At 44.7% G+C, this 27951-nt stretch overlaps 1 protein-coding gene across 1 annotated transcript in view; it reads left to right on the top strand.

Moving 5' to 3' along the window:
* The window catches only part of LOC147690129 (alpha-1-antitrypsin-like), a 147177-nt gene extending 120001 nt beyond the window's left edge, over nt 1–27176 (top strand). The window contains exon 5 of the mRNA XM_086937730.1: nt 26910–27176. Coding sequence (XP_086793856.1) covers nt 26910–27098 — 189 coding nt within the window. The 3' untranslated portion in view covers nt 27099–27176. The remainder of the gene's footprint in view (nt 1–26909) is intronic.
* Nucleotides 27177–27951: the final 775 nt, after the last annotated feature.

Below are 27951 nucleotides of genomic sequence, written 5' to 3'. Positions count from 1 at the left end.
AGCGCTTAAAAAAGCTAAAGAGCGTCCCGGTGCGGAGGAAGACCCACGCTAGGCGGCCATCTTAGCTGGCGCCGTAACCACACCCCAAAATATAAAAAAAAATTGATAATAAAAAGATGAATAATCAATGTAGTAGAGGGACAATGTATTTCTTGATGATGGAGGTAGTTCCCGAATAGCAATTGAATGTTAGGGAGAGGTTCTCTGTTGTCCTCCATGAATACTCGCTAACTGTTTTTTTTCCTTTTCTTTTTTCTGATTTACCCATTTGTAACATTATTCAGCAAAATCGCAATTGGAAACATGCATTTTTTATATTTAGTCAAGTGTATACCCTTTGTGGTGCTTCCCGTCACATTGTCTTTTGGAATAACTTTTACCAGATCTCCTTGGGTTTTGACTTGAGATTCTTTGACTGCTGGAGGTGGTACGGTGGGGCGGAGGGGAGGAGTTGCAGGGTATTGATTATTTTTCCGCTGCTAAATGGTGCTTAATATCATACTTGTTTGTAGCACATGGGTAACCCCTTCCGAGTTACTGTTTGGAAAATTATGTTTACATGTGCTGTCTTATTTTATGTTCTAAGTGCACCACTAAGAAAATATTTTTAAAAAAGTGGAATTCAATTTGATTCCAAATGCATGAAAAGGCGCGCAGCACATATTTCTGGAGCATTCAATTTAACACTCTGTATAACCATGAGAGTTTGAAGCCTGCCCCTTGTGATCCCTGGCCCTGCCTTTGTGATGTCTGACCTCAATAATGAATTCATATCTAGCTTGACCCTGTGCGAAGAGGCCCATCTAGGGCAAAACTGGTCTTGGATTGCTTATGTTCTGGTTCGGAGAGGACCTAGCTTGGCAGTTCGGGCTGGACTGTTCCTATAGGAGCAAGATCAAGGCTGATTTGCATATGGCTGGGTCTAGTCTGAGGTGATCTGAGTAATTGCCAGTGGCTGAGATTACTTCAAGCAGCCCATCCATCACTTCATATCGAGAGGCATGCCATTATCATGCAAGCAATTGTATAGATTCAGAGCCAGATTTACTAAGATTCTTTCTCTGGGTTGTGTTACTTTTGTGGTGCAGCCCCAACACAAAATCCATTTTGGCAAATACTAAGCCACACAAAGTCTATTTGCTTGTCTTTGCTTGTCTTAGTAAATACAAAGTAAGCAGCGCAGAACATAGCACTGCCTAGCACTACTTTGTGTCTAGTAGGCATCACATGGGTATACCTACCTATGTAGTAGTAGTAAGTAAGCTTTATTCGATTTTTCAAGTAAAATCATAAAAGCACGACAAATACATCAATTAAAATTCATATACATGATTAGTACAAACAATTGCTTACTTAGGCATTTTAGGAAATATTCATTTAGGAAACAGAATAAAACACCAGTTATTATAAGTTTAAGATCCAATATCGTCAGACAGCGACAGGCATCATGGTACCAGGGAGGGAAATGTTTTGCAACATAGATTTACGGTACCTTATAACCGATTTTAAAAAACATGAAACGGCAAAAATAACATGGTCATCTTCTAGCTGTAGCAGTTTTTGAAAGGCTGGTCTGCAGTTTCTTAAGCCCCATCGGTTTAATAAAAGTTTCAAAAATTGTTGTCTAGGGTCGGAATATAGTTTGCAAAAAAACATTATGTGTATGTTAGATTGCATTGCGATGTTGTCGCATGGACAAACCAACTTACTAGATGCCCAGTTATTCGTCTCAGGTAAGGTGACCATGCGATAAAAAGTCCCCAAACGCAGGCGAGACAGAAGCATTCGATGAAATGGGCTTGGAACCACAGTCAGGTAGGTTTGCAAGCCTTCTTTGGGGGTAATTTCCTGGAAACTTAATACTGTGTGTTTTAGCTTTACAAGGTTCCATCTCGCAGATTCTAGGTGGATGGTTAACATTTTTTTTGAGCGCTGATCTTGAGATACCCTCCATGGTTCTAGGGTTTTCAAAATACTCTGGGTGTCCCAGCTCGGTAAATGTTGATCTTACATATGTTAACCATTTGAAGTTAGCAACCCCTACTAAGACCACACAGTCTTCTATGAGGTCCCTATTGAAACTAGCTTTGTGTGTGACCCACACCTTATGCCACAGCAGGATTGGGGACATCTTAATGGTGTCACTAATGTATTTGACTCCTGCCTCAATATGCGCCATGAATGTAGAGGTACTTTTAGGCACTCCCAACAGATAGCAGATAAATTGATTTTCGCAGCCCTGCAGTGAGTGGTCCTTCTCAATGCCCCATAAGCCCGCACCGTAGGTGGCTGTTGAAGCACATTTAGCCCGATAGATCTGGATCAGCTCCTTAATTGGTTTGCCACCGAGTCTGTCAGAAAAAGCGCGCAAGGCGCCTATGGTGCGGATAAACCCCAGCTTTCTGGCTGCAATCGCAGGCTTCCAACGGCATCGTCTGTCAAACAGAACTCCTAGGTAGCAAAACTTGTCAGTGGGAGCTATTTTTTGTTTATCCAGGAATATATTACAAGGGGCTCTATTATGCTTCCTGGTGCATGGCATGGTAAATGTTTTTGAGATACTGACTCTAAGGCCTCTGTCCTTCATGTAACTTGCAAAATTGGTTACCGCCCTCTGTAAGCCGACTTGGGTCTGTGACATTATGGCCGCATCGTCGGCGTACAGTAAAATTGGAACTGGTAAGCCTTTCACAGTGGGGTAATCATTTGGTAGGAGAGAGAGGTAATGTCCTACTGAATTTATATAATAGGTAAAAAGCCGTGGGGCCAGAATGCAACCTTGTCTCACCCCTCTTGAGATCGAAAATTTCTCAGTGCATTCCCCCTGTTTGCCATACCTCACTCTTGCCCCTGAGTTATTATAAAGCTCTTTGATAAAAATAATTATACGGGCGTCAATACCCAGTTCGCCCAGCATGGTCCATAATAATGAATGGTCCACGCAATCAAACGCGGAGCTTAAATCAATAAAGGTTATAAAAAGTGCTCCGCTTTTGGCCTGGGTGTACTTAGAGATAAGGAGGGACAGATTTAAGCACTGTTCAGTTGTCCCTATACCTTTTCTGAACCCGTACTGCAAATGAGATACCACGTTATGATCTTCCTCCCATAATTGTAATCTTTTTAGGATAATTCTGCCTGCCACTTTCATTAAACCATCCAATAAGGATATCAGACGGTAGCAGGTAGGGTCGTCCCTACTACCCTTTTTAACTATAGGTACCACTATGGCATCCGACCAGCTTTCAATGAACCCACTTCGGTTTCCCATGTTTAAAACATTGGTAAGCAGGGGGGCCCAGAAATTCGGTTCAGCTTTGTAAACGTCTACCGGCGTACAGTCTGGTCCTGCTGCTTTACCTGAAGCGCTTTCCCTGATGGCGTCACAGACTTCTTCTATGGTGAAGGTTAAATCTATTGGGAATGGGTAGGATGAGGGGTGTTCACCTTCTCTATTGGCTACACTTTTATCTGCGATTGAGCTCGCCCCTAAAGGTGGTGTAGTGTCATCTACCCTCCTTTGATTATACAGTTGGCTAAAATGGATTAGCCATCTTTCACCAGTTATGGCAAGATCCATTGTGTTACCACTTTCCCCCGGGTGGTATAGGGTTTTAACCACCCTCCAGAAATAAGAACTATTTTTCTGTCTAGAGGCCTCCATCAATGATTCCCATGCTCTCTTTTTTAGTGCCAGTCTTCTTTCTTTAATCGCTAATTTATATAGTTTCCTGGCCTCGCGTATTATAAGGGGGTTTCTTGGTTTCAGGGACAGGGCTCCTTTTAGATCTTTCAGCGCTTTCGGCCATTTCCCGTTGAACCACCCTTCAGAGCTTTTTGGATTACTTTTAGACACACGGACCAACATATTTTTAATGTGATGTTGAATATTAGCAAAAGCTGACATAACATTACTAGGAGCCCCATGTTCCTCCAAACAAAAATTGACATCTACAGCACAATGGGTAATCAGGTTCTGTAAAAACGTACTGGACACAATTTTTTCCCATTTTACAACATATCCGTTGGTTTTGGATAGGTTGATCTTATATGGGTAAGTGCGGGGCATTCCCTTATTGTTAGAGCGTCCTTTTATATTTACACCAATTATCAAAGGATAGTGGTCACTAGATATGTCTTTTCCGACTTCCCAGGAAGTTATAAACCCTGAATTAGCATGGGTTATTAAGGCGAAATCGATTATCGAGTTGCATCCTCTACCAAAAAAAGTTGGCTCAAAAGGGGCAGGAGGTAAACACATCTGATTAACAAAAGAAAAATCAAAGTTAAAAACAATACCATTTAAAAGGGACCCCATCTTTGTGTGAGAAAAATGAATTGGGCCCTCCGCCCCGTAATCTGACAAACCACATGAATCTGTTTCAATGGGCGAGCAAATGGTGCAATTAAAATCCCCCACCCAGATGATCTTTGCCCCCTTGGAATCATCAACAAATCGGGCCATGTGACACAACATATTTGACATAGTGGGCTCCATATCACTATTGGGCATGTTGTTATAGAAATTCACCAATAAGATTTTCTCATTGTGGCCCCATTTTAAAGATAATATTTGGAAATATTGGCTAGGGAAAAATTTAAGAACCTTGACATCGACAGTTGTTGAGACATAAACACAGAGACCACCCTTGTTGTGTCCCTGTGCTGACGGCTTAGCCGGGGAATGAAAAGTCTGATACCCTAACAAATGAACTTCTTCAAGAAGCCATGGTTCTTGAAAACACAGGATACCATGTTTGTATATAACATCTAACCAGGCTTTATTGGCAACTTTACTTCCTAGGCCCGCCACATTCCATGATAGCAGAGAGTTAGAATGGGGTACCCTACTGATGGCCGCCTGTGGGCTACCAGTATTCACCAAGGAATTCCACAGGATCGGAGGGGATATATTTAGGGTGGCAGATGAAATCCTAGGAATGGCAGGAGAACGATCCTGGGAGATTGGTTGGGAATGACATGAGACGGAATTAAATTCCGAAGCATGTCTTAATGAAATTTCCCCCACCATCGTGTTAAGTTGTTGCTCCTTTAATGAACTAGATGAAACGTTTTGGGCGGTGATACCTTCAGACATCCGGTACCCCTCAAGCAACTCCTCTCTATTATCAGTCTCAATGAGTCATTCATTCTCATCCAGTCCAGAGAGAGGATGGAATAAATTAGTTAGTGGTATGTTCCAAGAGTCCTTGGGATTGTAAGATTGAAAATTGCCCCAATGACTATAGGAAATAGGATTTTTGTAGTTTGGCATGGGATGGTTAGGCTGCCAAGATGGAGAACAAAAATCGTTAGTGTTATAATAAAAATCATGAGCCCTTGGAATCATTGGTGGATCTGATCTATAGGGAACATATGGTTTGTGGCTCTTAGGTTGAGGAGGGATGGGCGTTGGTTGAAAGAAGGGAGAGTCATTTCCTTTATGGTGTCTATGAGCTGGAAGCGAGGCTATAGTGTGTCCATAAGGGCCTTCATGATTCCATTTGTTCATAAAGTGATGGGTTCTCTTCCTCGTTGGTAATTTATTTAGGGGTGGGGGCTTCATCAAGACTTCCGGGTAGAAGTAGCTTAGGTTATGTGTGGCAATCCCCCCCTCACCCTTCCCAGGAAACCAATCGCTGATGTATGTGACCAGTCTGTGGTCTTTAAAGTTGACTATGATCACATCACCTTCGATGTCCTTAGGTCTGGGGCCCACCCACTTACATCGCCTAACCGAAACGATGTCACGGTTTAGGTGTATAGGGAGTGGCCTGTTTTTCCGCAGCCAGTAGATAACCTTATTTTTGAGATTAGAATGATGTTCAGGGTTACCCTCTGGGGTTGGTGGAACGCCTGTAAGTACGATGACATAGTTTAGGCATTCTGGCGGTAAGTCAACAATATTTCTTGATCTTGTTCCTAATTTAGGATCAAGAGTTGTGTTACCTGGGGGATTTATATTGTTGGAGCCTCTATTTTTAGTCCCTGTGTTAAGATGGGGCGTGTCTTTACTGGTAGTGTTATTGGATGAAGCAGATTTATTGTTGGGTTTGCTATCTGGCACTGGTTTGGGGGTCCCTTCTGTGGATTTTATAGTTGTTTTTGGGGTAACAGTCGGTGGCTTAGGTTGTTTGATAGACTGGATTATGTTGCTGCGTTCATTGGCTTTAAGACTAGGTATACCCTTCTGTCCTTGAAGGATTTGGTCAACTTTTTCCCCTAACCTTATAACCCTTTCGGTGAGGGGAAGGATCAAATCCTTTATGAGACAATCGATATCGTTCAATAACCCTAGATAGCTCGGAAAGGATATCGATTTAGCAATCAAATGCCCTGTTGGGTCCACTTTCCCTTCCTTTTGGGGAGTCGTGTGCGCAGCATTCATGGAATCAGTAGAAGGTCTAATTCCCCTTTTAGAGGCACCCTTCCTACTTTTCTTCCTCGGCGGAGAGCCAAAGGAACTATTAGAGCACTTTTTGGTTTCCTCAGTAGGTGATCTTTTAGGCTTTCCATCGGGAGTACTAAGAGGATGTTGGTGGAGCCCCACTGGTGTAAATATTGGAGAAGGTATGTTTATGTCATGAAGAGGGGCTAGATCATTAAGGGGAGTGCTTAAGTCTATTATTTGCATATTGGTTATCTGGGATGGGATGGGATCAGGGATAATTATAGTATCCTTCTGGTCCGGGTACTTAGTCTGAAAAATGAGGGGGATATCCTCTGTAGAGAAAGAGTCATTATCAAGTTCTTTGGACTTAGTTAAGTCTATTGAGGAGCCTGTATCTACAACCGGGGGCGGGAGGGGTCTTTCTTTTAACATCTCAATAGAGAGACGTCGCCCAGCTCGCTTCTCTGCGAGTGTGATCTCCCTATCGACTTCATTCTTAAATTTGGCAAAGAATTTGTCCAGAGGGCCCAAGATGGGATACCCTACCATTCCTGGCACAGAGTTTACCTCGAGAGAAGACATATCCTCCCGCGAACCAGACAAGAAGCGGGAATGACAGGAACCTTTTTTTTACATACAAACAATGACAAACACTACCGTGGCTAGAATGAAACAGGTGGCCTTAGGAAGTCTATAGCAAAGTCAAAAATGGTGCAGTGTAGTAAATACCGTGACACAGCAATCGCAATGAAGGGAAGTGGGCCTGGCCCGGCCGCCTTCGGCCCCGGACGGCCACAGACGGTCCCGCCCTTGTCCCGGGCTTCTCCCGGCGCCCTCCCGCGCGCTCCCGCGCAGCGGGGTCAGCGCCAACTTTAAATAACTGCCTGACTGATGGGATGGCTGGCGGGTTGGCGGTGCCGGCAGGGAGAGCAGCCCAGCTGATCCTAAGGGCGCGCAGGGACTCCTGGTCCTCGGAGTCCCTGCTATTGCTCGCAGCCCTGCCGGTTGTCCGATAACTTCCCCAGGTGGTCTGTGTGCTGTTGCCGGTGTCAGGGGGCGATGCGGGACCCGCGTAGCGGGTCCAGCGAGGGCCGGGATTCTAAGGAAAGGACTTCAACTTCAAGGAACGCTGTATCAGCGAACAGCGCGTTGTTGGACGGAATGCACTTGCTCCCAGGTGCAGCCGCCTTTTAGTTCCAAGAGCGGGCGGGCGGGGCCGGCAGGGAGAGCAGCCCAGCTTATCCTAAGGGCGCGCAGGGACTCCTGGTCCTCGGAGTCCCTGCTATTGCTCGCAGCCCTGCCGGTTGTCCGATAACTTCCCCAGGTGGTCTGTGTGCTGTTGCCGGTGTCAGGGGGCGATGCGGGACCCGCGTAGCGGGTCCGGCGAGGTCCGGGATTCTAAGGAAAGGACTTCAACTTCAAGGAACGCTGTATCAGCGAACAGCGCGTTGTTGGACGGAATACCTACCTATGTATTTTGATGTAAACCCAGATTCACAAAGACTTGTAAACCTGGACTTCCTTGAAAATGGTGTGGCTAGCCAAGAAGGCCGTAACAACTAGAAATAGGTTAATTTCTCCTAGCTACTGCCCGTTTCCATGTGTGCTGCATTCTGCAGCACACATAGAAAGAGAAATATGTCTTTAATGATTTAGTGCAGGAAGGCATTCCTTCCTGCACAAATACATTCCTTACCATAATGCTGGCACCCTCACACCATGGCACTAGGGTTCCTGGGTTTAGCACTAGGCAGCCACAGCACACACACAAAGTTGAACAGTGCCATATCTTGGTAAAGATGGCACTGTTCAGCTCTCTTCCATCCAAGCAACACAGTCAAGCCACTTGCCCTGCTGTGCTGCATTGCGTGAACTTTTAGTAAATATGCCCCCTCAGTGTTACAGTTACGGTAAAATCCAATGAAAGAGTTGTTTTTAGTCAATGTTCAAAATATCATAATTCAGGTAACTGTGTGAGCAAAGTAACTTTGTCATAAATCATTATACAGTAAAGGTCAAGTAAGTGAATCTAAACACACCAAGATTGAAATATGACAATAGTTTTACGTTTAGAAGACCATTGATTTTTGTGGGAAAACAGTTCATGGTTGCTTTGAGGAATTACTAACAAGGCGATTGGGTTGTTTCGTTTTCTTTAATGTGGACTTCGTTGCCTCATCCCTTCAGGAATTGTTCTCTTGGTCTCATATGGTGCAGCATGAGAGGTCTTATGAGGCTTTTGTCACACAGTGCCTTCGGTCTGACCTTCAGATTTAGTTGGCTTATGGAGATTATCCCCTATGGTGTAGCACTGCTGAGTAGGTATGCTTGTCACGGCTTTGGTAATGTGCACATTACCTCATCTGGCGCACTGCGGGACCCAGGCCTGATGCATGGCGGTGCCACGGCCGATGTGTGTTGACAGTGGACTATTTTGTATTGGGTTAGTACTGCTAAATCTGGTGATATGCCCACCTGGCACGTTGCCTCAGTTTGGCTATCTTATTGCTTCATGCCTATGTGCAGGGGCACAGTGAACACCACTGCTTTAGCAGGTATGGAGAGGGTGCAACTTGGCAGACAAGAGATCATATTTAACCTAAAGTAAGGTCGAGAGAAAGATGGATGAGTGGATGCATTAGAGTGTGCAAGGATGGATGTCTGAGTGCGTAAAAAGATGGATGAGTGGTAAAAGGATGGATCAGTGGAAGGATGGGTGCATGAAAGGATGTTTGAATGAATGGGTGAAAGGATGGATGGGTATGTGAAAGGAAAGATGTGTGAAAGGATGTGTTGCTGCCATCATGCTATCAGGCACTACGTGTCCCAGGAACCGCTGACCACGGCTTCTTCGGAGTCAGGGGCACAGCTACATCATGTTATAAAGCACTGAGAAGCATCCCGCTGCTGGGGAGACGCTTTTGCTGCCATCAGGGACTACTTGTCCAAGGAACCACTGGTCACCGGCTGCTTTGGAGGCAGGGCCACAGCTACATTGTGCAACAATGCGCTAAGTTGCATCCTGCTGTTGGGGAGATGTTGTTGCTACCATCAGTGACTATGTGTCCCCGAAGCCTCTGGCCACCAGCGGCTTTGGAGGTAGGGCGACAGCTACAGTGCTCTTCAAAGTGCTGAGAGGAATCCAGCTATGCAAGATGCACGCAGGATGTGCCTGGGCGTTGGCCCAGTAAAAGACTGGGCCACGAGTGGGCCCGTCTGCGCCTGTCTGTGGCTGGATGAGGCTAGGCTGGTGATGCTCTTTTCTGTTTTCAGCATTCCACGTATTCTCCCAGTCTCTGCAGAAGGTAAGTGCTTTTGGTGGCATATATGCACCTCAGGGACTTCGGTCCCATCACAGACTTTACTTAACCCACAGGATTTGGCGAAGGATCAAGCAGACAAGGTTCTAACCTCTCCTGGCCACTCAGGTATCTTGTTAGAATCAGAGCCTATTGTTAAAAGGAGAAAACTGTGGATAAATCGTTAACAGGGGCTCCGGATAATTCCAAGAGACAGGACCAACTTTCCGCTTGGTGTTAATAACAGCATCATACCCATTCGACACAGAAATTAGATCCCACAAACATGGTCTCAATCAATCATGACACCTTATACTGGAAATTCAGCTCTATTTTAGTGGAAAGATTGTAACCAATCACAGATCAGCTAAAACGTATAGCTAACAGTCTGACGGTCAGTTTCAGTAGCATATCTACCCTTGAAAGTGCCATGATTGCATAGACACATACTATTGACACTGCTGGTAATACAAGTGAAACCAACACTAGTAAACATCTGAATGCCCCGGTAGTTACTCTGGAGTCATCTAAGGGCAATAACAGACAGTGTCCATCTGGGACTGATACCTGCTCGTCCCATATGGGTCAAATGGATGGAATAAATTCGGAACTACCAGGAGCCAAAGCTCCCAATCAAGTTCAAACTGAAACTTGTCACAAGCCAAATAAAGGCTTACTGGACCTGCCCCCTGCAGCTTGCTGCTACGTTCTAGTACTGGCTGAGGTACCCCTCTCAGGGAGACCCAAACTAAATCATGGGGAGAGTCACATAATAAAGGTGTTTACTTGAATGCTAAACATAAACATTTTAACCCTATGACCACTAATGAGATTCTAAAGGTGAGGACGGTGAGGTGGGTTGGTTTCTGAAGTAAATATATTGATTAGACTGTATTGTGGTGAACCTTCGCAGACTATCTGATGTAAGAAACAGATCGAGATTGCATGAGAGCGTTGGTTGTGATGACACCAGAATATGTTCCCTTCCATTAGGTTATTTTTACAACCCAAAAGCTTTGAGAGTCCCACCAAACACACCAAAATGTCAACTTCCTATTGCAACCCTTGTACATTAGGTTCTCAGTCTTAGGTGACCTTGATTGGCTGGATTTACGGAGGCCCAAATCGGCAGATAGGGAAGAATTAGCATCAATCTATCAGAAAGAGAGCCCACTCCGATGTCTCCCTATGCTCGGGCAATGTCTTGAGTCATGGTGATTCTGTGTTGAAGATACGGAATTGAAATCTGGCTAAAATGTTGATACCCGATTGGTTATTTTTGACAAAACAATATGATATACTCATGTTTCAGGAATCCTGGGCAACACAGGAAATATCAATTGATAGTTATGAGTGTCATAACACTTCCGCAACCCCTTTCAGATCGGGCAAGCATCAGGCGGTCTGACCATCTGGGTGAAATTTTCTGCAGGGGGTGTGCAAAAATAAATGAGACTCGTAATGAACATTTCCAGGTTTTGAGGTACAAGAGTGGTCAGATTTTGCACATAATGAATTTTTATATTAATGATTATATGAATAACCCAAATTCCAAATTTCCCACACTGTCCGACTATATCACATTTTTACAAAGTAATGTTTGTGATAATGGGCAACCGGCAGGCGTTTTTCTAGCAGGTGATTTTAAAACAGGGCTTATTTCAAAAGTCAACCTCCTGAACACCTCTACTAGAATCCCAAATAGGTCCTGAATAGGACCAATAATAGTGGCTCAGAGTTAATGGCTTATTTGACCTCACAGCAGCTACATAATATTATGGACACAGCAGGCCTAAACCACTACCCACTTACAGGGCAGAGGTTGTTCCTCTCTAATAGACTATTTTTTCATATAATTTAACCTTGAGGAATTATTGTTGTATGGTAAAGTAGTCCCATCGAATTATTGGGACCATAATCCCTTGAGGTAGCACTTATACTGTCCCCTAAGTCCAATTGTAGAATGGAGTGTTGCGCACAAAACTTCTACTGATGGTTTCAGATTGTTATGGAGAGCAGTGGAACCTACCCAACTGTTCATGAAGTGTTCAAAGAGAATCAAGATCTGGTCATGGCTGTCTATCCGAGAATGATAATGAATATCATGTGGTTGGTGCCTTTACTCCGCTTTGTTTGAATATTAGGAAATAGCTTCTGAGACCATAGCACCCATTTGAAAATAGACATAGGTGGTTTAACCACAGATGTTCCATGGGTAATTGCCAATTACGCAGGGCCCTCAAGGCAAAACCTTGAGAGCCTTTGGAGGTGGCATCTCTCTGTAAAAATTATAAGGATGCTATTACCAAGAGGAAGATGGAAAAAGTAAAACAACAATGGGATTCAGTTGTCTCAGTGGCTAACAAAAAGAACGTTAAACTTTTTTGGACAGCAGTATCAGATATGAGACGAATGAATCAGGTAGCAACCCCAATTAGCTGTAATATCACTAGTGAGGCTTGTGAGATGCACTTTACAAATATATATGCTGCTATCAAGCAGAAAGTGAACCCCCCATGGCCACCGATTGCAAGGGAGGGTTGTTACCTTTGAGTGAGGTTGAAGATCCTATTGGGCAGAGTATAGGGAGGGAAAGCCCCTGGCCCGGATGGGATACCAATCGTCCTTTTAAAACATAATTCTGATTTTTGGTCACTGCTGTTACTGAATGTTTTTAATAGTCTTGCCCGTTCTCCATTACCAAACTCATAATCAACCTCAATCATAGTACCTATTTTTAAAAAGGATGGTCGCTCGCAACTAGGTTGTCACAGGCTCATTTTGTTACGTGATAATACAGTAAAGATTATGGGTAGAGTTCTGTATAAGAGGATCAAGGAGTGGGCAGAGGAGAAGTCCATCTTGTACCCTTCTCAAAATGGATTTAAGAACCTTTGACCTCAGCTTTTGATTGTGTCAACCATTCTAAGCTGTGGTCAAATCTCCTTGCCTGTGGGATGTATGAAGCATCGGCGCATATTTTAGGTCATTTGCACAGTGACATGAAGGCTAGAATCAGTATAAAGAATTAGGGGGAGGTTTCCAAAGATATAGGAATCTTTCGTGGAGTGAGACAAGGGTGAGTTTTAGCACTGCTTTTATTTAGATAATGTTAATGTTAAGGGGGTACTTTTATAGCGCACGGCTACTCCGAAAAGTGTCCCGGCGCTGAAGGAACCTCACGGATCCAGGGAAGGGGAAGGGGCGTGCGAGAGAACGTAGCTCAGAAGGAGCGGGTTATTGCATGAAAAGCAGGGTCTTCAGATCTTTCCTGAATGCCAGCAGATTTGTGCTAGATCTGAGAGAAAGAGGAAGAGCGTTCCACAGCCGGGGGGCAAGATGTTTGAAAGAACGCCCCCCACAGCGAGCACGTCGGATCACAGGAGTGACTGCCCTGGCCTGGGTAGAGGAGCTCAGGGATCTAGAAGGAAGATAGAAGCTGATCCATTTCTGGAGATAACGGGCGCCTGTACTATGAAGGGCTTTGAAGGCAATGGTCAGGGCCTTGAAAGTGATCCGCTTCTTAATGGGCAAACAGTGAAGAGTTCTAAGAAGTTCACTGGCCCTGGCTCTCTTAGTGAGGCCAAAAATTCGTATATTAACAATATTTAGACTCAGGGGAAGGTTTCCAAAGATATAGGAATCTTTAATGTAGTGAGACAAGAGTGAGTTTTAGCACCACTTTTATTTATTTCATATATTAACAATATCCACCCCTTTTTAGTAACCATCTCAACAGGCGTCCAAAAGTTAAAGGCTTCCTTTTACCCTCTCTACTGCTTGTGGATGATGCAGTGCTGTTGGCACACATACCAAGAGCCCTTCATCTTCTCGTACAAGGATTTGTGGAGTTTATGGACACACTAGACCTACGCACCAATTAAAAAAAATCCTACATCATTGTCTGCGGCCCTAGGAAGCACCTCTTGTCCACTCTCACTGCTGGGAATAATAGTTTAAAATGCACTAGAAACTTTTCATATTTGGTTTTAAATTTTGCTGCTAATGAGTCTTGGGATGCCCATATTGCTTACTGCAGAACTAAACTAAGAAAGGCTATTCGCACATTGTTTAGCCCGCAACCTGCGAGGGGGCTCACATGCCCATCTTGCTAGAATATAAAATGCAGTGAATTCTGAAGGCAACATATTGGGTAGGGTATGGGGTAGCTCCAAATGCAATATTATACCGATTGAAGAATTATGTTGAAAGGTTCTGGTAAACTACCATTTCATCCTCCCATCTAATATGTTACAGTGAATTGAATCTGCCATACATAGAACATTATATCAGAGTACGTCCACTCTTGTTATGGTTAGCAGTATGAAAAAAGGAGGCGAGTCTTAACAGATATAATATTTTGATCTTTTGGCCACCCTCTTACCTATGTGCATTGGTTCAAGCCTTGGGCTCTACCTCTGACACACTAAAGTATACAGGAAACCTTTGGATGGAATGCTTGAATTACACTCAACCACTGGTAATTACTTGGCCCACATCCCAATCCATTGTTATTTTGCTCACCATGTCAACTATGTTTGAAACCAGCTGTTTGCAAATCAGTCTTGACCCTGCTCCAATCAGAATCGTTCAGCTGAACTGCCAAACCTGGTGATCCCTGAACCAGAACACAAGTAACCCAGGACTGGTTTTGCCCTAGTTATGGGCTCATCAGATGAATAGAGCTCTGCTCCAGTGACACAGTGTACATGGGTCCCATGTCTGAGCATATTCATGCCACTAATGGTGACACACTAAAGTACTAAAGTATACAAAAATGTGATGGATGGAATGCTTGAAAGAATGTCAGCCACTAGTAATTACTCGGGACCGCATTTTAATCCATATTTATTTTGCACATAATGCCATCTCAGTTTGAACACAGCTACATGCAAATCAGTGTTGACCCTGTGTTTGACTGGGGGTGAGCCTTGGTCAAGCAGCAACCACAATCCTTGTCAGGGTAAGGCACAAGCAAATGCCAAATGAATCTGTGCTCAATACCCTGGTAGCTTGGCAGAGAGCACTCAGGCATTCTTACAGGTAATGTATAAAGTACCTGTAAAACAGTTCAGACAGCCATACAGTCACAACACACCACAAAAGGAGCCCACAATAGGATTAGAAGAATAGGGTGATTTCTAATAAATAGAACAAGACCAAACGTCGTAAATCCAATTAGAGCAATAAAGATGTTGAATTTTAAAGTATTTTGAGAAAACAATACCAAAAGGTGTGTAGCGTCAACTGTAGATATCTGCCGGACTGAGACAAAGTAACAAGTGGAGGACAACTGCGATGGAGTGCTGGCTAGCCACAAGCACCCAGTTATGCTCACTGAACAAAAAAGTACCTTCAATCATGGTTTTCGGAGCTTTGTGTGGATCCATGTCGAAGATCCTTCGAGCACCCAAGATGATGCACCAGTTCCGAGATGCGGCAAGGCCGCGGTGCGAGGCACTGTTGCATCAATGTTGCGGTGATGCTTTGGTTCTGAGGATCTGTGAGGCTGCCATGTGGAGTCTATTGTCATCGTCGAGGCTGCTGTTGATGAAAGATGCAAGGGACTGTGCCAAGGACGTGTCGCACTGTGGCTGTTCCAAAGGCAATTCTGGCTGTGGCAGTACTGCCAATCTTTTGCGTTGGGTCCAATCCATGCAGTAGAGGAGATGCATTGTTTCTGCTCATGCAGCAGATTAGATGTGTTGGTTATGCTTGATCCTCAGGAGGACAGAGCATCTTGGGACCACTTTCAAGGGTCCTGGACTGGGGTGGCACCAGCAGGCAGCAGGTCAGCACAGCAAAACAGGAGTCCAGCAGAGTGTCAGTCCTTCAGCAGCACAGCAGTCTTTCCCTCTGGCAGAGTATCCACAGGTCCAGAAGTGTACTAAAGTGCCAGTGTCTGATGTCCTTCAGTTATACAATTGTGCCCTGCATCTGGAAGGTGGAAGAAGCTTCTAGATAGTGGCTTTGAAGTGCAAGGAATTCCCTGTCTCCTCTACCCTGGCTCCAAGCTGGCTGAAGTGACAATGCAGGGTTGTTAGGCACTTTGTTTGGAGACAGGACACAGCCTATTCAGGTGTAAGTGAGGCTGTTTCCAACTCCCACTTTCCATCCTGCCAGTGATGGCCCATCCAGTCACACCTAAGCTCCCATTGTGTGTGGCTGTTTTGGAGGAATATATAAATCCCAACTGCCAACTACAACCAGCCATGTGACCAGAGACGTGCACCAAATTGCTAAGGTAAGAAAGTGTCAACTTCCTAAAAAGTGCCATTTTCAGAATTATAATTTAAAATAAGACTTCATCATTTATTTATTTATTTATTTGAGCGATTTTTAGAGCGCGCAAATACCCAAGGGTGTCTCGGTGCTATAGTTGCAAAAAACTCTCAATTGGATTCGGGAGATTTAGGCTGGGAACAACCAAGTTTTTAGTTTTTTTCTGAAATTGAGCAGAGTCGGAGCAGATTTGATGTGGAGGGGGAGTGTGTTCCACAATTTGGCTGTGGCGACAGAGAAGCGTTTGTCGCCCCAATTAGCTCTTCTTGTTAGAGGGACTCTTAGTAAGTGAGCTGAGGATGAACGTAATGTTCTTGGGTGTTCGAGCGGGCAGAAGGCTTGTCTTAGAAATAGAGGGCCTCGGTTGTGGATAGCTTTATATGCTATGCATAAAGCCTTGAATTTGATCCGACTCCTCACCGGCAGCCAGTGTAGCTGTCGGATGTAAGGGGAGACAGATGCAAATTTAGGGATAGATAACAGGGTCCTGGCTGCTGCATTTTGCACTGTCTGCAATTTGTTGAGGACCTTTTGTTGTGCGTTTAGTAGCAAGGCATTGCAGTAGTCTGTTTTGGAGAAGACTAATGTGCTGACTAAGATATTGCCTGCGGATGGAGGTAGGTAAGGGATTAGCTTTTTGATCCTTTTTAAAATGTGGAAGGAAGAGGAAACCACCGAATTAGCATGCTGCTGGAAGGACATCTTGTTATCGAAGATGACACCTAGGTTTCGTACCTTGGTTACTGGTTCAGGAGGTTGTCCCATCTGAGGTGGCCACCATTGCGGGGACCAAGTAGGTTGCAGCCTCCCGAATGTCATCACTTCTGTCTTATCAGAATTCAGTTTAAGACAGTTGGATGACATCCAGGAGCTTATTGCCTTCATTCCATTTTGGAAGTTAGCTGCCACGGAAGTGCCGTCGTTGTATACGGACAATACCAGTTGGGTGTCGTCAGCGTATGTAGTGAGGGAGATTCCGTATGATTTTATGACCCTCGCCAAGTCAGACACATATATGTTGAAAAGTGTCGGGCTCAGCGATGATCCCTGCGGTACTCCACAAGGCAGAGAGAAGGTCTGAGAGGTGTAGTTGCCTATTTTCACTGTTTGCGGGCGGTTAGACAGAAATGAAGCAAGAAGATCTTTAGCTTTGTCTTTTATTTCTATGGCCGCGACACGGTCGATCAAAGTGACATGATCGACCGTGTCGAAGGCTGCGGAGAGATCTAAAAGTATCAGAATCGCAGAGCCTCCGTTATCCATTGTGGACCTTATCTCGTCCGCTGCTTTTAAGAGCGCAGTCTCTGTTCCATGGCCCTGTCGGAACCCAAACTGGGTGTCGTCCAGCAGGTTATTATCATGTATGTAGGTTGACAGCTGAGTGTTCATGATTTTTTCAAAAATCTTAGCAGGGAACGGGAGACATGCGATGGGCCTGTAGCTGGCAAGAAGGAGAGGGTCTAGGGTAGGCTTTTTTAGAAGAGGTTTAATGATAGCTTCCTTCCAGACAGAAGGGTAGATGCCAGTTGTGAACATTGCATTACAGATGGTAGATAGTAACGGGGCAATGGATTCAGGGATGAGATTAAGAATGCCAGGAGGGCAAGGATCAAAAGGTGAACCTGATTTGGTTCGGGCGATCAAGGGTTGGATGAGTTCTTGCGTGGTGGATTCAAAGGCTAGAAAGGCTGGGGCATTATCGGCGGTAGATTGCAGAGTGGAAGTGGGAGAAGGGTCAGGGGAGAAAGTGGTGAAAATGGCTCTGACTTTATCTTCAAAGAATTTGGCCAAAGCGTCCGAAAGAGCCTGTGATCCTTCTGGGCGAGGTGCAAGGGGGTTGGATAGGTAACTGACCACCTGAAATAGTTTACCTGTCGAGTTTTTGGCCTGATTGATTTGGTTGGTGTAGTTAATGGTTTTCTCTGCTGTTATAAGTTTTTTGTAGTTAGATAAAGCGTTTTTGTATGTGATTTTGTCAGGGGTTTGAAATGGCGGCGCCACTGCCTTTCTAGGTTCCTACAGTATTGTCTCTGTAGTCGGAGCGGTTCGGTGAACCAAGGAGCAGAGGGGAGTTTTCTACTCCGGTGAGAGGTTTTGATGGGTGCTAGCTTATTACAAGCTGCATTTAGATTATTCAGGTAGTTAGCAGAGGCTGCTATGGGATCCTGTTCATTTGGCATTGAGCTGTCCCGCATTATCTGTGTGAGATGGTCCAGATTAATGTTTTTCCAATCTCTAAAATTGGTAGGCGAAGAAGGTGTAGAAGGGGGGGTACTAGAGTTGGTTGGGATGGAAAAACATACGGCAACATGATCTGTCCAAACTAGAGGGGTGAACCTGGTGATGGAAATCTTTGGGTTGTTGGTGAAGAGTCAGTCCAAAGTGTGTCCCGCTTTATGGGTGGGCTGTTTAACCATTTGTAAGAGTCCAGCTGCCTCTAGGTCATTGATTAGTGTTGCGGTATCGGGGTCGTCCGTGGCTTCTAGATGAAAATTGAAGTCACCCAAGATGGTAAAGTGTGGGGATCCTATTGAAGCCTCGATGATGTTGTCTAAGAACGAGAGGAATTTGGATCTGGATCCTGGAGGGCGGTAGATTAACATGCCTTTGAATGATGATCTGCCGGAGAGGCCTATAGTAAAGAGGAGTGCCTAGCACTCAGAGTAGTTTAACTCTGTTGTAGTTATTTTGAAATGGTCTTTATAAATAATAGCTATTCCTCCACCTTTTCTTTTTGGTCTGTCTAGCTTGCATACGCAGTAGTTGCTGGGCGTAGCATCTCTGAAATCGGGACCGGAGGACTCGTCCCCCCATGTCTCAGTGACAAATAATATATCTAGTTTGTGTGAGTCTATGAAATCGGCAATTTCAAATTTGTGTTTCGGCAGGGACCGTACATTTATGAGTGCTGCTAACACTTGACGGGAAGAGTTTATGGGAGGAGCAGGCATATTCTCAGTGCAAGTGGGACATTTGAGTGGTCCTATACAAGGGTTAGTATAGCTGAAGTGAGGTAGAGTGTGGGCTGCCTCTGCTATAGGTCTGATGCTTAGAAGTTGGGCAGAGGTGTAGGTTAGTGGCGATGAGTTTTGATTGGGCCAGGGAAGCAGTGATACAGGGGGGGTGGCCCTGGGCCCGTCCTCGGCGCGGACGAGCGCAGACGAGCTTGCCTTATGCGCGCATTCGGCGCGCAATCGTCGCGCCCGCTGCGCTCGTCCGCTGCGCTTCCGGGTCCGGTGCATTGTAAATAGTGGTGAGATGGGGTGTGGCGGGGAGCGTGGTCAGCGCGGTTGGGCGTGGCCGGTTGCCGAAGGGCGGCGTTGCTATGGCAACCCTGGTCCGCATCAGCGTTTAATCGGCTGGGCGGTAGAGCGCTCGTAGCAGATGGCAAGTGATTTTAAGTATTTTAAAAACACAGAGTGAATACAATCAAAAGTGCAGCATAAAATCTCCCGGCTTCCGCCTGAGGAGAGAGTTGTGAGCAACAAGCGCCAGTGATCAGCGCGAGCTTTTAAAGAGGCTGGCGGGGGCGTGGTCAGCGCGGTTGGGCGTGGCCGGTTACCGAAGGGCGGCGTTGCTATGGCAACCCTGGTCCGCATCAGCGTTTAGTCGGATGGGCGGTAGAGCGCTCGTAGCAGATGGCAAGTGATTTCAAGTATTTTAAAAACACAGAGTGAATACAATCAAAAGTGCAGCATAAAATCTCCCGGCTTCCGCCTGAGGAGAGAGTTGTGATAAGTATGATATGTAAGATAAGTATGTAATAAGGCAGCTCCAATGTTATCGTCTGGGAGCGATAGGCCTTGTGTAGTGAAAAATGAATTAAAGAGTTTTTAACTACCAGGATATGTTAAAAGTAAAATTGCATGTCCTACTACTTAAATACATTGCACCCTGCCCTTTGGGCTGCCCAGGGCCTTTCCTAGGGGTGACTTACAAATATTAAATCAGAATGTTTGGGCTTGGCAAAAGGTTTATGTTGCCAGGTCGAATTGACGGTTTCAAACTTTGCACACAGGCTCTGCAACGGTAGACCTGAGACATGTCTAAAGGGTTACTTAAGTGGGTGGGACAATCAGTGCTGCAGCCCTACAAGTAGCATTTAATTTACAGGCCCCAGGCATAGGTAGTGCCACTTTATTAGTGACTTATAAATAAATTAAATATGCCAATTGAGAATAAGCAGGGCCACTGAAATTATGCGGCATGGGATGGTAAAATTATGTGGCAGGTTTGAGTAAATTATGCAGCAAGAAAAGCCAAATTATTTAGCATTATGCTGCATATTTTGTGATAGTATTACTTCATTATTTTGTCACTGTTTGACTATTAGTTGTACCTCATTAGTACCAGTTTAATACCCTTCCTCTGATGTTGCTGCGTTGTAACTAACTTTTGAACCATTTGAATTTGAAACAATTGTTTTGTTAAAATCTGCAGTTTTGCAGCAGATGATGGATTATGGGGCAAATCTACAATTTTGCAAAAATAGCCACCATCGCACACTTGCATAATTCGAGTGACCCTGGGAATAATCCAATATTACCATGTTTAGAGGAGACAGCACAAGCACTTTAGCACTGGTTAGCAGTGGTAAAGGATTTAGAGTCCTAATACCACAAAAACGAGGTCAGAAATAGTGGAGGAGGAAGGCAAAAAGTTGGGGGGAAGACCACCTTTGAGATTAAGAAATTTGGAATGACAGGAAACTATGAATTACAAAAACAGCTGTCGTCTTGAACGCTCTGACGAACACTCCACACAGGGAGCTTCACATACAATTCTGAGTGATGCAACATTCCAAAGCCTCTCAAAGGAGCACAAACCATTATCACAAGCAGGGGAGGGGATGAGAGGGATAAACAGAGTAACTCTACATCGGAAGATACCACACATCCCCCTCCTTTACTCATTAAAAGGAAACAACAGTGCAAATGGGGGAGAGTGAATGATGGCTACATTTATTTGTCTACATAGTGTTCCAAATATTTTGGGCGTGAAACCTTCCTGCATATTCCCCTGGGAATGGAGTAGGCCTGCCTGGAACACCCCGGTTCTGGTGACCTAACACTACTTTGGATTCTGCTCTCATTTGTTAAAGGGTTGTTGATGTCCACAGTGGGAGCAGTGTACTTCACCACCCTCCCCAGGTTCCAAATCTTCCCTACTTGCGTTTTCACAGCATTCCTGAATAACTTTACAATTTTGGTAGGCTCAGAAAATTCTGACCAATTCGCTCTACCCGAGGGTGCTTTAACTTTAATCAGATCCCCCACCCGGAATCCCATGTCTTTGATTGCATGTAGTCTATCAAATCTGTTTTTTCCTATCCATCATGGCCTTACATTCTCTGTCCCGCCACTGTAACTCTTCAGAGTGACCAGTCCAACCTTTGTACCATTTCATACACCCTGGTACTAGCCTTGAGTTGGGTTTTCTAGCTTTGAGTAATTCGAAAGGTGTCATGCCTGTGGTTTGATGAGGGGTTAGTCTGTAGGCTTCTAATTTTTTCAATACCTCGTCCTTCCAGCACAACCCACTTGCCCTCGCTAGTTGGATACCCTCCTTGATGGTCTTGGTGAACCGTTTGACCATCCCATTTGTCTCTGGGTGATAAAGTGCACTAAGCTTGTGTTTTACCTCATTGCACTCTAGGAATTACCTCATCTTTTTTTAGCAGAGTTGCACTCCATTGTCGGTCAATAAGCTACTTGGCAAACCTTCCTTTATAAACACTTCTAGTAGGAAGTCTATGATGGTTCTTGTAGTGATTTCTGACACAAACTTTAGTTGGCGCCGCCTGGAATAAAGATCTATGAGTACCAGTATGTAAGGTGTGCGATGTTCCCTTGTCAAGGGACCCACTATATCAAAAGCCACATCTGCCCACGGGCCCACAGGAAGAGACCTACAGTGCATGGGAGGTGGTGTTGTTTTAGAACCTTATCTCTGGTGGAGCATGGTACGCAGTCTCTTATTTTCCTCTCGAATTCAAGATCCATGCTGGGCCACCAATAATCTAGACGCAACCTCTGTTTGGTTTTGGTAACTTCCAGGTGCCCCTCGTGGGATAAATTGCCCAAGCTCTCTCCCTATGCCTCAGGAGGGACCAACCTTGTACCCAAAAAGACAATCATCAACAATGGATAGTTCGTCTCTGACCATCAAGAACGGTCCAAGTGTCTCTTCCCTCTTGTCTTTGTCCATCCAAACACCCTTTGTCTTTCCACACACCCTCTGCAGGAGCACGTCAGCCCTCAAGGCTTCCTACCAGCTTGCTTCTTCTAAGGCTCCTTGGGTGATGACACATACGTTCTACACCGGCATCTCCTTGTCTCCCTCATCTTCCTCCTCCTCATTGACTGCTTCCTCACCTTCTTCTCTCACCAGGCGAGAGAGGCAGTTGGCTGCAAAGTTCCTCACCCCAGGCACATATTCGACCTGAAACGTGTACTCTTGGAGACTCACGACCCACGGTCTGATTCTGTTTGAGATGGAGTCTAACCCCTTCTTGGTGAAGACTCCGACCAAAGGCTTGTGAACTGTCCTCAGGTTGAACGTCATTCCCCACACAAAGTCTCTAAATGTATTAACAGCCCAATGTACCGCCAAAGCCTCTTTCTCGATTACAGAGTAGTTGAACTCTGCCTTGCATAGTGAGCGTGATGCAAACACTATTATTTCCTCTCCACCTTCTCCTATTTGCATCAGAACAGCTCCTAATCCTTTGGAGCTGGTGTCGGTGGTTAACACGGTCTTCCTGCCAGGCAAAGGATTTGAGTTTGGGAGCTTCAGCCAAGGCCTTCTTAGTGTCTTCGAACTCTTTCTGACACGCCTCACTCTAATCGAAAGTCACCACTTTCCTTAGCAGGTGGCGGATGGTATATGTGCGTCTGGCAAAGTTCTGAACAAACTTGTTGTAGAATTCCACCATTCCCATAAAGGATTTGAATTAATATTTGCTTTTGGGTGGTGTAAGGTTCAGAATGGTGTTTTGCAGCTCTGCCTTAGGGAGAATGCCCTCCATTGTCACCTTGTGCCCCAGAAACTCTATCTGAGCACACCCAATCTTGCACTTTTCTCTCTTCACCGTGAGTCCTTGTTCTTGGAATCTCTTTAGCACCTGTCTGAGCCGGTGTTCGTGTTGAGTACCATCCTCCCCAAAGATCAGAACATCATCCTGGTAGCACACCACCCCAGGTATGCCTTTTAGAAGGTTGCGCATGATCCTTTGAAAGACCACGGCAGCGGAATAAAGTCCAAAAGGCATGCGCTTGAATTTGTAGGCTCCCATTGGCGTGATGAACGCAGTGAGCTCTTGTGATTCAGGGTGGAGCATGACTTGGTAGTAGGCAGAGGTTAGATCCTGTGTAGTGAATACCTTTGCTCCCGCTAACCTGCTCATCATTTGTGAAATATTCTGCAGAGGGTACTTTTCAACTATAACTTCCCTGTTTAGTGCTCTTAGGTCAGTGCATAAAGGCACTGCACCATCCCCCTTCCTGGCTGCAACAATGGGTGCCAACCACTCAGTGGCTTCTACCGGTTCAATCACCTCCAACCTGCACAACTTCTCTAACTCCTCCCTCACTGTTTCCTGTATCAAAATATGTAGGTTCTTAACCTTGACTGAGAACGGCTTGGAGTTCTCTTTAAGTCTTATTCTGTGGGCATCCTAAACGTTCGGTTAAAACATCCCTGAATTCTTCTTCAATTCCCTCCAGTGTTTTCCCCACCTCTTGTACTAATATTTGAGGGTTCTTGTTGGGGCTGAGGTAAATGCCTACTTCCTTTTGTGCTTGCCAACCTAGTATGTTGTCCCCTTTCTTGGACACATATATCTTAGAGATGGCAAGTCTTTCTTTGTACCCAACAGTGCCCCAGAAATAATCCTTCATCGGTATGGGTTGCGCACCATAATCTCCTGGTCGTACATCTGATCTCTGCAGTGTCAATTTTCCCTTTGAAATTTTCTCAAAATCTTCCACTGATATGATTGTCAGTTTAGAACACAAATCAAACATCTCTTCAACTTTTATCTCCTCTACAGTTATGAAATGCTTAGGATTGCTCACAGACTCTCCCTTAATCTGTAACACAATTTCGTCACATACCCGGGTAGTGTCAGCTCTGATGTTTTTCCTGTAATTAGCGTTACTTCTGCAGCATTGCCTAAAGTGACCCCTCCTACCACACTTATTTCATGTCACCTTGAGTGCGGGGTACTCCCTGCTGTTCGCTCAGTGTCCAGGTTTACCACACCTGTAACAACATCCTTTAAAACTCAAATTACCCTTATTCGCCTTCTGTTCCTTTATTGGGCCTTTGTCGGCAAGCACCTTCGCACTCTCCACCGAGACTTCACTCACTTTGGCCTTCCCTTCACAATCCTGCTTGATCTCGCTCACACACTGCATCAAGTACTCCACCTGTTTTGCCACAATAAGCACCTCCCCAAGGGGCGGGTTGTCTTTTAACCACACCTCTTCACTTATTCGCTCAATCGTACACGTTAAAAGGAATTGGTCACGTGTCCGCTCCACACACGCTCCTCCAAACTTGCAAGTGCCAGCTAACTTTCTCAACTCTGAAACAAATTCCTATACTGTTTCACCCTCCTTCTGCCCTCTTTTCCCAAAATGGTACTGTCCCATTATTGTGCTGATTCTCGGAAAGAATTGGATGTCAAGTTTCTTCAAACTAATTTCATATTCATTCAGACCCCTGGCATCATTTACACCCAGATCAGGAAGGTGTTCTAGAAATTTCTTGGCCTTCAGCCCCTAAGTAGTGTAATAATAATGCCACTTTCTTTCTAGGTCTAAATTTGGACCACATACCACTGCATAGTTTTGAAATACCTTTTTCCACTTGTTCCATGTTAAGACTGGCTCCCCTGGAGTGGCCAGAAAAAATGGTGGAGGTGTAACATTCTGCATTATGATTATGTGAGTATTAACGTGCGAATAGCAACAAAGATATATCAAGTTTTCCTCCTGTGTTTTCTCAACCAATCTTTACCCACTCGTAAAACTGCATACAAATATTATGCCTCTATTGTAAGGTAGGCATGCATCAAATTTGTGTACATGTCTTTTAAAATTTGAAATAGTCTGAAAACTGAAATTTTTTAGTATGTACGATAGCATAGAATTACAAAGAAAAAAAAATACCAAAAAGTTCCACATGAAGCCGCTGTTCCACTGTAATACAAAAGTGGAAGAACTACCAGCTCCTTTCACAGTCTACACAACGTCTATCATAACATTCCTCAACAGATTCCCCTTTCTAACAGGAAAGGAACGACCTCCGTCCCAAAACTCCTTCCCAAACAGAGTTAAAAACAAACACTGATACAAGGAATGCTGCCAAGAAGAAACCAGCACGTTCGAATGAGTTTCCCCAGCAGATAAGTGGAGTCTCTACTGTGGAAAGAGAGAAGCGCAATTGGAGTGGGATCACTCCATTAAATATCCCTCGACTGGTGTGGAGTTGTTTACCACAACATCCGTGGAGTGTGGGGACGGTGCACCTTGTCAACAGTTAATACCATCAGCGCTATAAATAAAGGCTCAGCTGGGTAAAAATGTGAAGCTGCTCTCACAGACTTTCCAGAGGTAGTCTTTTCCCAAATACTTTTCCTTTTGCAAAATAAATGACAGATTTTTGAAAGGTACCCTTCTTTAAAAACCGTTTTTGTTTGCCAACTTGGGATATCAAATGAGTCCCTTCAGGAGAGGTTTTTCATATATAATTGTACTCACGGTACCGTTGATAGTCACAAAACAGACTAACTACTTTTGCGTGTTGGGGTCAGATTCTTCTCTTCCTCATATTTTCTGCATCCCATTCTCGTCGCCAGTGTAAAATCAAGAAACTTGGAATGACAGGAAACGATGAATTACAAAAACAGGTGGTGTTTATTTTCTGAAGTACAGCAAAAGACCCCAGCCACAGCTGTTGCCCTGAACGCTCTGACGAACACTCCACACAGGGAGCTTCACATAGAATTCTGAGGGCTATACCATTCCAAAGCTTCTCAAAGGAGCACAAACCATTATCACAAGCAGGGGACGGGGTGAGGGGGATAAACAGAGTAACTCTACATCAGAAGATACCACACCACCCTAAGGCGGTCACGTCTAACAACCAGTTGGGAACAGTCAGGCCAAACTGCAAAGCCAGGTCTCCCCTGAAACGGAACACAAGCAACGCAGGACTGGTTTTTCCCTAGTTATGGGTACATCGGCTGGATACACAATGTGCACAGCACCCACATCTGACACTCAGGTATCTTGCTGTGATTGGTTCATGTTATCTAATGATGGCCCAAACCTGGTGGGGCACTTGCAGGCCTTCTCTTCAGCCTTTTGAATAAGGCTTATTCTTCTGGTGGTGTTAGCATCTTCCTCTTGCTGTGGAGGTGGTAGAGTAACCTTGGTGCTTAGTGGACACTGGGAGGACTTTCCCAGGCTCTTGCTGCTCTTTCGATGATGGCTGGTATGGTGTTTCTTTCCGGTTATTGCATGTTCACTTTATGTTATTCATGCTCGGTAGGTTATTGCAACCCTTTGATGCCTGCTTTCAGGCATAGATATCCACTTGAGATAACTATTATAATTTCAGTGTTTTTTCATATAAAATTGTATGTTTTAACTGTCATGTTCACCTAATGATAACACCCCTTTATTTCCTGCACGCCCAGGCCATTCCTATTGCTTTGTGTGACCTGGAAGAGTTCACACTGTCATATTTGTATGAGTGTTATGGTTGGTAGAAAGTGTTGGAACTGGCATTTAGCAATGCTGGCAGGTACTGTGGGTGGTGCATGTTATAGGGGCCTCCTGAGCTATATCTTAGGCCCTGGAGCTATTTTTTTTTATTGTGGACTGCATACTTACCATCCATCTTTCTAACCTTGTTGATTTTCTTTGTAGGCTGTTCACAAGGCAATGCTAAGCATCGACGAGAAAGGCACAGAAGCTGCAGGCACAACTTACTTAGGGTGGATGCCAATGTCCAATCCCACCATCAAATTCAACAGACCCTTCCTGGTGTTGATTTATCACAAGCAAACCAGAAGCACCCTCTTCATGGGAAAAATTGTGAACCCGACCGCAAATTAGTCTTACGCTTTTTTATTTTTGCATTCTAATTTTACTTTTAAATGTGTTAAATAAAATGGCATCATGCCGTGGCTTCTATCCATGTGAAACCGTGGCCTTCAATGGAGCTCTGAAAGTTTGAACGTGTTACACATTTTTTACAGTAAAGATTATGAAGAGATCTGACATCAGTATGGCACCATGTCCTGGTAACCAGTGGATAAGAGTTCAGTTTACCTTTATCTTTCCATGTAACAACCACACAAATGAACAGTTTCACTCTTCGTTGGTAAGAAATTGTGTCTTACTCCAATGGTGCCACAGCAACAACGTTCCAACATTCTCTTGCTGACTTCCCTTACCCTCAGACGTCCAAAGCACACACTCACACATTGGGATCCACACTACTCTTAAGTGCACACATGGAATTTGCCACACAAAAACCCTAACATGCGGTCCTCCAAAACTACCAAAGATGGTGGTGTGTACGTCACTCTAAGAAAGATTATGAAATGTATTAATTTAATACTCAATTTTCCAAAGCTCAATTTCTCTGTCTCATCAATGTTCCCATATTCCTTGGGCGACATTGATCACATCCATACCAGCTCTACTCTACTCCGCTTCGTATCGCTATCACCTTTTTCAGTAGCATCTTTGGATGCATGTCACACTTGATCCAACATTTCTCATCCTTCTAACTTCTTTTCCTACTACTTTTTCTACACTAGAAGTTCCACATTCCAGTGTCTATGTTCTGTTCTCCAACCTTACTGCATTCACAAACACACTGGGGCATATTTACAAGCCTCTGGCGCCACTTTTGCGTCATTTTTATCATGGGGGAAAATGACGCAAAAGTGACCCAAAAGTG

This window comes from Lissotriton vulgaris, chromosome 9 (assembly GCF_964263255.1).
Source record: "Lissotriton vulgaris chromosome 9, aLisVul1.2, whole genome shotgun sequence".
NCBI lineage: Eukaryota > Metazoa > Chordata > Amphibia > Caudata > Salamandridae > Lissotriton > Lissotriton vulgaris.
This window is presented reverse-complemented; position numbering and strand designations above follow the sequence as displayed.